Raw genomic sequence first — 11,521 nt, 5'->3', positions numbered from 1 at the left:
ATGCCTCAGGAAACTGAAACGTTGGGGTTTTTTTCCCCAAACAAGTGTTCTTCTATCTTTAGTGTGCCTTAAAAAATCTAGAGGTGGTTTATCATTGTGAAGAACTTCCTCTTTAAAAGTAGACTTCACTCATGTGTTTTCTTTCTCCCATGCAGCTGCAGACCTTTGCAAACAAAGCAACGGCGGGTGCCACAGGGCAGCCGAATGCACACAACTCGGGGTGAAAGTCTTCTGTAGCTGCCAGAAGGGATACAAAGGCGATGGCTTTACGTGCCTTCCAATAAACCCTTGCGCCGACGGGTTCAACGGTGGCTGCCACGAGCATGCCATTTGCACTGTCGTAGGACCTGTAAGTCAAATTATTTCACTCACCAGCAGGGAAGTCCAAGGTATTTCTTCCTGGTGCCAGTAGAAGTCTTTTCTCTGGCTGGATCACACTCTGTCCTTCTCAAAGTCCCAGCTTTCCAAAACAATATTTACATAGCTTCAGTCTACCTTCCGCATCCATTTGGTATCCTTTCAGCTGAAGGGTGAGAAATAGTTCGGCATCTTTTTTAGGTAAAAGGGAACTACAGCAGATGGGATATTTTGCATGTGTAATTTTTCTGTCCTCTTCTTAGCTTTCCCAACTGGACATCCCTATCTGCAATAGGAGTTTCTTGGATTGAAACTGAATATATTTTGGTAGCTAAACCTAGGGGCAGCTGGGAGAATGGTGTCACTTGTTGGTTTGCTGGACTCAGCTTAAAAATTTCGGCAGCCACACAATACAAATTCCTTGGCCCACAGAGTCAATGTTGTTGAGGAAAACTTCTGCTGGTGGCTTGATTCAGCATCTGTCCTAGTGCTTTTGGGATCACTTATCTGTTCCATTATGGCAGCTTGACTGATGTCTTTTCCAGGAACTATGTAGAAAAGCCTTGCTGCTAATCTGTTCCAGCTGCCAACCATCACAATCCCTGTTTGGTTTATAGCGCTCAATTTATTACTATCAGTGAACTGCTACATCCTTCCATACCCAGTCATTTAAATATCATTTTGACAGGTTTGCCATCCATTTTTGTTAATTACATGTCATATAATTATCCAATACTCTTAGCTTGGTGGATGGAACTATGCTTTGATATTAATTCAGAAAAGCACCCAAGAGCATGTGTAAATGTTTTACTTAGAAGAATAAATGTCAGCGTCGGAGTTTGTGGTCTGTTGAATCATAGTTGTTAGTGACAACTTTCCTGTTTGTCCATTCCTGGCTATACCATATTAAATTTTTCCAATAGTTCAGAATGTTGCTTGAAATACCACTTTCATGGCACCTAAGTACTTGGCCTGGCCTTTTTCATTCTCTTTGACCAGGACAAACGCAGGTGCCAGTGTAAGAATAACTACATTGGTGATGGGCTCAACTGCTCAGTGATGCAGCTTCCTCTCGACCGCTGCTTGCAAGACAACGGGCAGTGCCACCCCGATGCCGATTGCACCGATCTCCACTTCCAAGGTGAGGATGGCACAGCATGCAAGCCACAGGACAGGGACATCCTCACCCCCGTGCCACTGCACCGAGGCCAGTGACCAGAATTCTTGGGTCCATAAGCTCACCCAGTCCTCTACCCAAGTCCCCTTGAAACAATGAGAAGATTAAGGTTCGAATGTCTGCTTACATACTTTGTGATACCAGATTTATGAAGCAATAGATGAGAGCATTCCAGGTAGGAATGTTAACCCCTAAGGGATCAATCTGTCCTAACTACATTTCACAAATGTACAGGTATTTGTGTGGCACAGCTGACTCTCCACCCAGACATGGAAACCCCCTCAGGAAGAGCTGGTTCTTCTCTGTCTTTGCAGATACCACAGTAGGGGTTTTCCACTTACGATCCCCCAAAGGGCAGTACAAAATGACTTACGAGAAGGCAAAGGAGGCCTGTGCCAAGGAGTCAGCCACCATCGCTACGTATAACCAGCTGCTGTACGCGCAGAAGGTGAGGTAGCCTCCCAGCAGGAGGAGATCCGTGAAGCAGACCTATCCACAGTGTAAACAGGGAGGGGGGAGCAAAGGGCTGCTCTGTGCTAATAAGCTTCAGTTTCCCTCCTTCCTTCTCCCTGTGCCCCAGGGTACGTTTGACTGGGAGCAGCATTCAGACTGCTTATTGGTTTCACGCCTGCGCATTCAGCACTGAAAACAGTTGCCAAGTGATGCTGGGGTGAGATGGTAAAGTCAGACTTAAGAGTGTTTCCATGGAGGTTTTAATTATTACTACTTCTTAAATAAATGTGTACTTCAGAATTATGCTTAGACTCATATTTTTAACGTAAGGCTCCAGGAATCTTTTCCCCAAATGCTGCCAGCTTAGCAGAGCTATTTCCATATTCCTTTCCTTGAGTGTGTTACAGACGAGGCATAGTTGCTGTCAGTGGGATGAGCATCACATTTTGGGTTTGTAAACTTGCTTTAGAAGAGTGGGTCAGACTGACTGTGTCTTTTTGGCTCTTTCCCATCTGCAGAAGGAATAAGAAGATTCAGATTGCAGCCTGAGCTGCAAGTTCCCTGAATCCCATAGTCTAAAATATTTCCCTCAAAGTAGCAAAGTTGGTAGTGGATCTTCAGCGCTCCCAGGGACTTATTTTCTGTGTTGAGCTGGTTTCCCAGTCCTCATGCTGACAAAAGGTGACTGGTACATGACGACATTGCATTTCCCCCTTTGGCTTTTACACCCGTCTCTGATCCTGTCTGGCTTTGAGCTTGGGGTAGCTTTTCCCAGGAAAGACTCCTTTGGCCTGTACAAGACTTTTAGAGGGGCCTCCATCTCCACAGCCCGTTAGCCCAGAGCTCTGCATAAGATGCAGGACAGACAGACAGAGACCCCTCAGGCCCTCAGAGAGAGGGCTGACAGGTCAGGTTCTTCCTGAGCACCCTGGGGGGACCATCCATTCCCTCTGCAGCACCCCACTCAGCTCCTCCCCGTTTTTTCCCTTACGGCCACATTGGCTGCAGGCAAGGTACCATCTGTGTGCTGCCAGCTGGCTGGATGGAGAAAGAGTGGGCTACCCTACTGCCTTCCCCTCCCCAAACTGCGGCTCCGGGCACGTCGGCATCGTGGACTATGGGAGAAGAGTCAACCTGAGTGAAACCTGGGATGTCTTCTGCTACAGGGAGAAAGGTAAGAGGGTCCTTTGCTGCATCCTTCTGTGTGCAAGAAAGCAGCAGCCTGGATTTTGGTTCCTTTGGTTAGCCACAGGCTGCTTGGTAACACTGCAAGAGACTCTGCCTCTTTGTAATAATTACCTGTTACCTGCAAGTTGCTTTGCAGGCACAGGGCAGCCTAGAACCTTCTAGCAGAGGGCATCTTGCCCACACAGCTGTCTGTGTTTGTATCTTCCAGAGGTGAACTGCACTTGCAAGCCAGGCTACGTGGGGGATGGCCTCTTCTGCAGTGGGAACTTGCTGCAAGTCCTGACGTCCCTCCCAACGTTGACAAACTTCTTGTCGGTAGGGCCCACAGCTTCTGCACAGCAGAGTGAAGCAGGCTCTGCCACCAGGTTCTATCCCAGTACTTGCTTTACTAGCAGGTAATGCCACCACACCACCACAGCAAGGTGGAGTGGTCTAAACCTGCACAGTTAAAATCAGAACTTAGTTACTGGTGGGTTTTTATTATTTGTTCTGAAGAGGTTTTGGGCTTCCAAAATTAATTTGGGAATTAAATGCTACTGCTGCTTTAGCTTAAAACAGATTCTGTGCACAACATCCCCTGGCTTTCTAAGCATCATAAAGTGCACAGTGTTTTTTTGTAATTTTATTGAAGTGCTACTGGGGAAAAAGGCAAAGCATTAAGAGTCCCTTTCTTGCCACTGCTCAGAAAGGCATATTATACATGTAAACAGTCTCATAGACAACAACAGCCCAGCTCCTGCAAGTCAGTTTAAGACATGCTCATCAAATCAGCAGCTAAAACTGGGTTTTGAATATAAATGTCTTTTATCATGTCACTCCAGAGCTGCTTCATGGCTAATAACAGAAAGTTTCTTTGTCATAATCTATACGGCTTCATCTTTTCCCCTCCCTGCACAGGAGTGCACAATTGTACTTCAGTAAAGCTGGATTATGTTTCTACCTAGGACATCATGGCTTACTCCAACAGCTCAAGGAAGGGGAAAGATTTCCTGCAGTACCTCACGGACCTGTCAGTGCATGCCACTCTCTTTGCTCCAAATGACAGTGGACTGAAGGAAAATGAGGTCAGGGAATTTTTTTTTTCTATTTTTCCTTCCCCATTTCAATAACACCTTTTAAATAGCCATTAGGAGTTTATATATCCCAGTTAAATTTAAGCTTAAAAAAAATAATATTATAACATAACTGCTGTCTAAATCCACATGGTTTAAACTGCGCTGAAAAAGGCGAGTTCATCATTTTCATTTCTCTTCCATGGGGATAAGTGCAAAGTTATTGAGCTTTTGATCACTACAGAGAATTTGCCATCAGGGATTTTAGTTACCCAGCTATAATGGAGTCTGCCTGAGCTGAAGCCTTCTCTGGCTTATTAACATCAAGCACAGTTACTTGAAGAAAGCAGCATACAGCTTTGGTATTTCCCACAAATACATTAAAGGCATCTGTTCCTAGCTCCATTTCTGTGCTTATCCCTTTTTTCATTCATTCCTTCAATCAAACTTTGTCTGAAACAATTCTTGCATCTTCAAGCTGTTTGGAATATCTCTGAGGCTCATCACTTCAGGTCAAAATCCTTTGTCCCCCTAGAATCAAGGTACTGCCTGCTGCAGGCAGCCAACCGAGGCCAGCAGGGACAGAAGATACAGATTTCACAGTAGCCTGTACCCCGTGTTGCACTTGCTGCAGCATTAATAGCAAAGAGGGAAACAGATCTCAGGCACTGAGCCTACTAGTAAAGCCAGAGGATTAAAGAGATCAGTTCATGTTCCTTGTATTTTGCTCATTTGCAGACACTTTCTGGGCGAGACATCGAGTATCATTTATCTAATACCAGCATAATGTTTTATGAGGACTTGACCAATGGAACCACTCTTGCAACTCGTCTGGGGGAAAAACTCCTCATTACAAACACCAGGGGACAGGAACATCAAGCCCCCACCACTGAACAGGTACCTTCTTTCTACGCATACTCCAGGCAGCCAAGCACCTACTAGTCCCAACACACCAGGTCAGAGTGCACAAGCACCCCAGGACCCTGGCAGGACAGTTCAGGGGTAAGGAAGAGAGAGGAGGACATGATGTGAGTCCCACACTGCTCACATTGCTACCATGGCTGAGCCCCTTCCTCCCTAGGCACAGAAAGTAGCCCTGTGCTCCTGCAGCAGTGTCCCACATCATGCCAGGAGCTAGAGTAGGCAGCTGCTCCTGCTTCTGCTCACTAAGGAGAAACTATTTTGCTAGGATGCAATTTGAAGCAGAGTTTGCAATAGCACAGACACCTATGAAACCATCCTCCTGAAATGCTGAAGAGACTCAGGATCAGCTTGGAGCAGTCAAGGACTCCATTATCAGCAGAGTCTAGAGAAGTGCTGATCCCATCCCTCTCCCTTCTCACAACGTGATGAGCTGCCAAATGAGACCACATTCCCGCTTCCTGATGCTAGGCCACCAAATAATCTGCAGGCAGCAGCTCCACACCAGCACTGACCCAGCTCTCTCAGATCAGAGCCTCAGTGCAAGTGGCATACTCAGCACTGAAATCAGATGTAAGCCCCCATGTAATTCTTCTCTGTGTGCCCATAACTGACATGGGAAAACAGTCTCTAGGTTTACAACAGTCGCAAAAGGAGGAGGGTCAAAAGCTCATTGCTCTTTCTCCTGGCAGAGTGAGATCAGATATGTGGACAGAAGTGCTATCGTTGAGTGGGATATAATCGCTTCCAATGGGGTAATCCATGTCATTTCAGAGCCTTTAAAGGCTCCACCAGCACCTGTAAGTACATAATGATTTTTCTGGGTAGTGGGAGGTGGCTGTGGCTTATATCATCCCCAGTTCACTGCTGACTTTCATATATTCTCAGTTTCCCTCCCATGTATGCAGTTTTGGTTTAAAGGTTACTTGAAAAGAAAATTAGGAGTTGAAAAAAAGGTGCCAGTGAAGCTTGTTCAAAATGTTTCTGTCTGAACAAGTTCTTCCTACATTTCACTTACTTGTATATAATAAAAGCTCTATTTCATAATGGAGCTCATTTTTGTAACAGGTTTTACAAAGCTCCATTTTGGTTCTTCCAAGATCTTTCAAGCTTATAATGATTTTTTTTTTTTTTTTTTTTTTTTTTTCTTCTCCTTGCTTTATGTTCATTCCTGTCCAGAACAACAAGGGATCTTGTAATTTAGATTATTTTTTGCCTGCATGAATCATTGCATTGGTTCCAGTTATCCAATTGTCTCTTCCATTAGAAAGACAAAAGCAAACAGTGCATGGCAGAACAGCACAGCTCAGAAAGGGGTGCCAACCCTTCCATGGAGGCAAGTCAAGTTAGCAGCTGCACTGCTTCCAGCTGGAATCAAACCGGTACAGGGCCCAGCAGCAGGGAGGCAGAACCATTGCTCTATTTATTTTCCACCACCAAAGTTTACTGTTTTATGTGAAAGGGAGGAAAAACATTTTGTCCACGCACAGCACAACTAGGATGTTTCACGAAAGTGACCCCTGCTGTCCCTGGAAGAGACACTGTGCAAGCACCTTTTTTTCCAGTACAAAAGGTTTCCTTAATGAAGTAAGTGTTGAGAGGTGCAGGGTTAGCACTCCTCAGCTCTGTTCCAGGCAGGGTGCCCTGTGACAGCCCAACACAGGCTCAAGCTGACCTTGCAAGAAGACCCAGCACTTATTGAATCTGTGGAACTTCCTTTCCACCAGGGTAACTCTTTCTCTCTGTGTGCTGGAGGGGCCTCAAATATACAACCCATCCATCCCAGTCTGGTTTCAGTAGTGGCTAACCAGCTGCCTCCATGGTCCCCAAGATTAATCCTACCGATACCCTGTTTCTCACCTTAATTTGTTCTGAGAAACTCTTTCGCCTTTATAAACCAGCCTCCTTGTTCCAAGCAGCTCAGTAATATGTCTGCAAAATCTCAGCTCACATAAACTCCTTGCAGCCTGCAATCCTCACAAGTAGGAAATAACACACTTGGGTAAAAGCATAAATTACTGCCTGAAAATGATTCAAAATAATAAGCAATTTCTGTCAGTCTACAGCAGCATGCTATTACAGCCTTTATAATACCTTTCACATGCTAGAGGGCAACTAAATTTTTTTAATGTTCAGCTGTCCAGCTGGAGCATGTAAATTACTTTGTTTTCTAAAAAATAAATGAAGACAGCATATCTACTAAGACAATAATGTGATTATCTTTGCCAGGGTAAGTTCAACAATTAGTCTTCTAGGCAGGAGGCCTTGGACCTAGGGCATCCCATGGAAAAGCAAGAGTAAGAGCATGAGTGTCCTACCCACTTCTAGGCTCCTCACCTCCCAGACTGCCCATAAAGAGCACAATGCTCTGGGGAGATTGCAGCCTGAATGGCTGCATGCTCTGGGATCCCCCAAACCTATCACCACTCTAAAACTGCCAGTCGCCTTCATAATACCAGTCTATCAGGACAGAGACCTGCAGAAGGGAAATCAAAGTCAGAGCCTGGAGGTATTTCTCCCCTTTAGAGTAAACCCAGATCACATTGGAATGCCTTTCTGTCTTTCACTTATTTATGAAAGTATTTATAAAATACCAAATACAGTTACTTGGATTGGTACTTTGCTTGACTGAAGAATGATTTCAGGCTAAAGGCACTGCAGGTTTTGGGGCCAAATGACTTACAGGAGGCAGGTGTTGGGCAGCTCCACCAGCAGGCAGGCCCTCTAACCAGTGAGGAGATGAGCCTCAGCTCAGATGCAGTTTGATTGGAGCCCTGGTAAGCAGGGCTCGAAGGATGGCCTGGCGCCCTTAGCTGGCAAAAAACACCTCCCCATCACACAAAGCAGTGGGGAATACGCTTGAACCCATGCCAAGCCCACTAGGGTGTGTAGCACAGGTTTCCAAAGCTGCTTAAGAGAATTTGGTAACTGCTTCTCAGGCCCATAAGGTTTTAGCCTCATCGTAACCTCTATTGCTATTTTGAAAAACCTGACCAGAAGAGATCACTTAGGCATGCTCTGTAACTTCAAAAACATCAACAAGATGAAGCTGTACTACAGCAAGTGTTCAGTACCCTAAAAAAATTTCTAATTTTAATTAGTATCAAAAGGCCATATTTCACTACCTCTATCCATTGTGTACCAGGAAACAAGAGCACAAGCACACAGGACCAGGGCATATCTGAAAGGGAAATTGCAGGTGCTTGGGTGCTGGAAGGTGCCCACCCCGTAGCCCACTCACTCTCCCTTGCTTCTAGGTTCCTCTCCATGCCAGTACTGGGACAGCAATATTCTTTGGCATCTGCCTGGTTACTGGAATTGTGGCTTTTATTGGATATTCTTACCTCAGGTTCAGGAAGAGAAACACAGGCTTCGAGCACTTCAAGGTAGGTAGCACAAAAGAACATGAATCAGGAGGGACAACACTATCCCAAACCCACTGCACCTCCCAGACTCACAACCTACAATTTCTCCTTGCATTTTATTAGGCTAGAAACATTCCCAGTTGCCTCCCACTTGAACCATTCAGACTAAGACATGGTGAAAGGGGGAAGGCTCACACAATTGCTTTGGGCATGAGTTTAGATTTGCCTACTGCTTCCCCAGACCTCTCCCTCCAGAGTTCTGACAGGCTCCTGCTCTCAGACACTTTCAACACCAAGGACTGGCCAAAAGCTTATTTAACTGCACAGCACCAATGCATAAGTCTTTGCCTCACAAGAAAACTCACCCTTGGGGAAGTAGGTAATTACAGCCACTGAAAGGACAGCTGTTCTCTTCCCCCTCCTCCATGGCACTGTTAATAGCTTTGCTGCTCTGGAGGCTGAAACATTCAACAGGAAAAAGGCCAGATTCAAAAGACAAGCAAATTGAAATGATTGTCAGGGTTGAAAAGTGCAAATTTTTATACTGATGCACTCTTACACGTTTTCTCTTAACTAACTGTGCTAGCTTTGCCTAGTATCATGATGATGCTAAACTAGCCAGCAACAGCCAAGCCACTCAGAGACCAAGGATGACAAGAGATACAAAACATTAAAATCAATCCAAAAGGAAGTCTGCCTGGAAATAACTGGAAATCTCTTCCCATCCTAGACCCCCACATAATACAAATAATCTTCTAGAAACAAAAACAGGAGGCAAAATGTTCATATTTTATATAGTTGCAAGGACTAAAGAAGCAAGGACTAAAAGAACCTTTTGTCCCAGGCACAATGTCAAGGAAACATTTCGTCCCCCATTCTTTGCTGAGGTTTTAAAGTTAAGTAAGAGGGGGAAAAAACAGGTACCAGCATTAAGTGACCTGAGATAGTACAACTACTCAGGACACAGTTCATGCCCCAGAGACACTGTTTGAGATGATAAAGCCTGTACAGTCACAACACTGCACCAGTTGGTAGTGAAGCTTAAATGTCCCACTTAGTGCACTGTTAGGAGGATGGATTTTAAGCAGGTTTGTGTGATTGTGTAGTCAAAAGATGACACTGACGTAACATCGCTGGACAAGCCACAGCCTTCAAATATCACCAACCCTTCATATGAAAGTTCTTCTGCACTGACTCCACCAGAACTTACTTACGACCTTTTCTCAGTAAGTGTTCCTTTTGATTTGAGACACAAATTATCATAAGAGGGAATGACTTTATGAAAGGAAAATGTCTAGTTTGAAAAAAAGAAATAGTAATTTGGGAAAACACTATTCAAGTTCTTGGCTTTCCTGTCTCCTCACTGCTAGAAACTGAGTCTGGGGTCTACAGCTCTAGCTCTTTGAAGTCTGCCACTCTATCTCTTTGAAGAGAGCCACATTAATTTAGACTTCAAATGCTGTTGGATACCAGTGAAGTGTCTATAAAAACTTAAAAAGCCTTCCAGTTTTGCCTTCCCTTCTCTTTGCTGCAAACACAGCTGCATGCCATGCCAGAACTTGAAAAATAATCTGAAACACAACAGGAAAGGATCTGGGAAACAAGGTAAGGAAAGATTAGGTAAACTCGGAATATCTTATAGCCTCAATCTTCCAAGTTAGCAAGACCCTCGTATGCAGAGTCTAAAATCAAAATAAACCTTTTTGCACCCAGTAAAAAGACTTGTTTGGTGCAGAAGTGTCAGGTGCAAACTCTGCCATCTGTATGGACAAATTTGCCAAAAAGTTACTTTAATTTCTTAACAACAATGTTCAAGTCTGATTTTCTTTTTCTTCTCTTTTATAGGATTCAGATGACCAGCAGCTTGTGATGAGTGGTCCTCATGATCAGAATTAAACACTGAATTTGGCCTTAGTCAATTATAAAACAAAGTTCTATTGTCACTTACTGTGAAAAAACAGCACCTACATTTTTTCAGGGAATAAAATCTCATTATAAATTAAAACCCAGAAGAGCACAGCTGTGTTCAAGATGCAGTCTAATGGCTTCATTGAGGTAGCAACCTCAAAAGTGGTGGCTGTATTTAAGTGATACCAACTATGAGTAACAAAAGCAAACTTGAGCCTCAACTAACCTACCCAGAAGCAGTCACTTCTCTGTGAGAAGTATGAGTTTGAGTAGCCTGTTATTTAACTGCTTATATTCTTCTGCACAGGCTTTAAAATGTCCTCAAACATACTGCTAACTTGGCATGTATCCTCCACGTCCTAGTAGTACTCCTGCTCTGTGCTTCCATTTTGGCTCAGTTACAACTACAACCAGGAAGTGTGAAACAGAACATATGTTAAACCTGTATTTTTAAACTTATGGGGTTTTTCTGCTAGTATGTTTTCTTGCAAGAACTGCAGCCTCAAGAAACACAGGCACCCTGCTTGCCCCAAAACCTTACCATTATAGCAAATGGTGAGAACACTACAGAAACCACAAAATAGCAAGAAAAGGAAGATTTTCTTGCTGGCAGCAGTGACATTCCCTTATGATGTGCTTCCTAGTGTCTACCACACTCAGGGGACAGGAGGAAAGGTGTCACTGCAGGAAAGCATTAGTGACCTCTGAGAACACATCCTAGAACATCCCTGGAGACATCTGAGGTCGGGTTTGAGGAGGCTCTGAGCAACCTGATCTAGTTAAAGAGATCCCTGCTCACTGCAGGGGGGTTGGACTAGATGACCTTCAAAGGTCCCTTCCAACCCAACATATTCTATGATTCTGTGACACCCTCAGGATGTCTCCTATCAGAACAAGATACACCGGGTTGTTGATGCAGCTCTCAAGTACAACCAAGGGAATCTCATGTGTAAATATACTTGGACGAAAGAAACACACTTAGGAAATTTCCCTTAGTCCTTCCTTTGCCGCCCTACATATGCCTGCTTGTTTTTAACTATGAGATACTAAAAAAATCTAGAACACTAACACGCACACATATTTAGGGGAGTTTTCCCCAC

At 44.3% G+C, this 11,521-nt stretch overlaps 1 protein-coding gene across 1 annotated transcript in view; it reads left to right on the top strand.

Moving 5' to 3' along the window:
* The window catches only part of STAB2 (stabilin 2), an 83,373-nt gene extending 72,964 nt beyond the window's left edge, over window positions 1–10,409 (top strand). Inside the window, exons 57-67 of the mRNA XM_010005864.1 lie at window positions 156–349; window positions 1,357–1,498; window positions 1,849–1,982; window positions 2,996–3,161; window positions 3,384–3,490; window positions 4,120–4,239; window positions 4,966–5,106; window positions 5,841–5,948; window positions 8,406–8,534; window positions 9,620–9,739; window positions 10,359–10,409. Of these exons, the coding sequence (XP_010004166.1) occupies window positions 156–349; window positions 1,357–1,498; window positions 1,849–1,982; window positions 2,996–3,161; window positions 3,384–3,490; window positions 4,120–4,239; window positions 4,966–5,106; window positions 5,841–5,948; window positions 8,406–8,534; window positions 9,620–9,739; window positions 10,359–10,409 (1,412 nt within the window). The remainder of the gene's footprint in view (window positions 1–155; window positions 350–1,356; window positions 1,499–1,848; window positions 1,983–2,995; window positions 3,162–3,383; window positions 3,491–4,119; window positions 4,240–4,965; window positions 5,107–5,840; window positions 5,949–8,405; window positions 8,535–9,619; window positions 9,740–10,358) is intronic.
* Window positions 10,410–11,521: the final 1,112 nt, after the last annotated feature.

The sequence above is a fragment of the Chaetura pelagica genome, unplaced genomic scaffold, assembly GCF_000747805.2.
Source record: "Chaetura pelagica isolate M959 unplaced genomic scaffold, ChaPel_1.0 scaffold79, whole genome shotgun sequence".
In the NCBI taxonomy this organism is placed as follows: Eukaryota; Metazoa; Chordata; class Aves; order Apodiformes; family Apodidae; genus Chaetura; species Chaetura pelagica.
The sequence above is the reverse complement of the archived record's forward strand: the minus strand, read 5'-3'. Positions and strand labels throughout refer to the sequence as shown.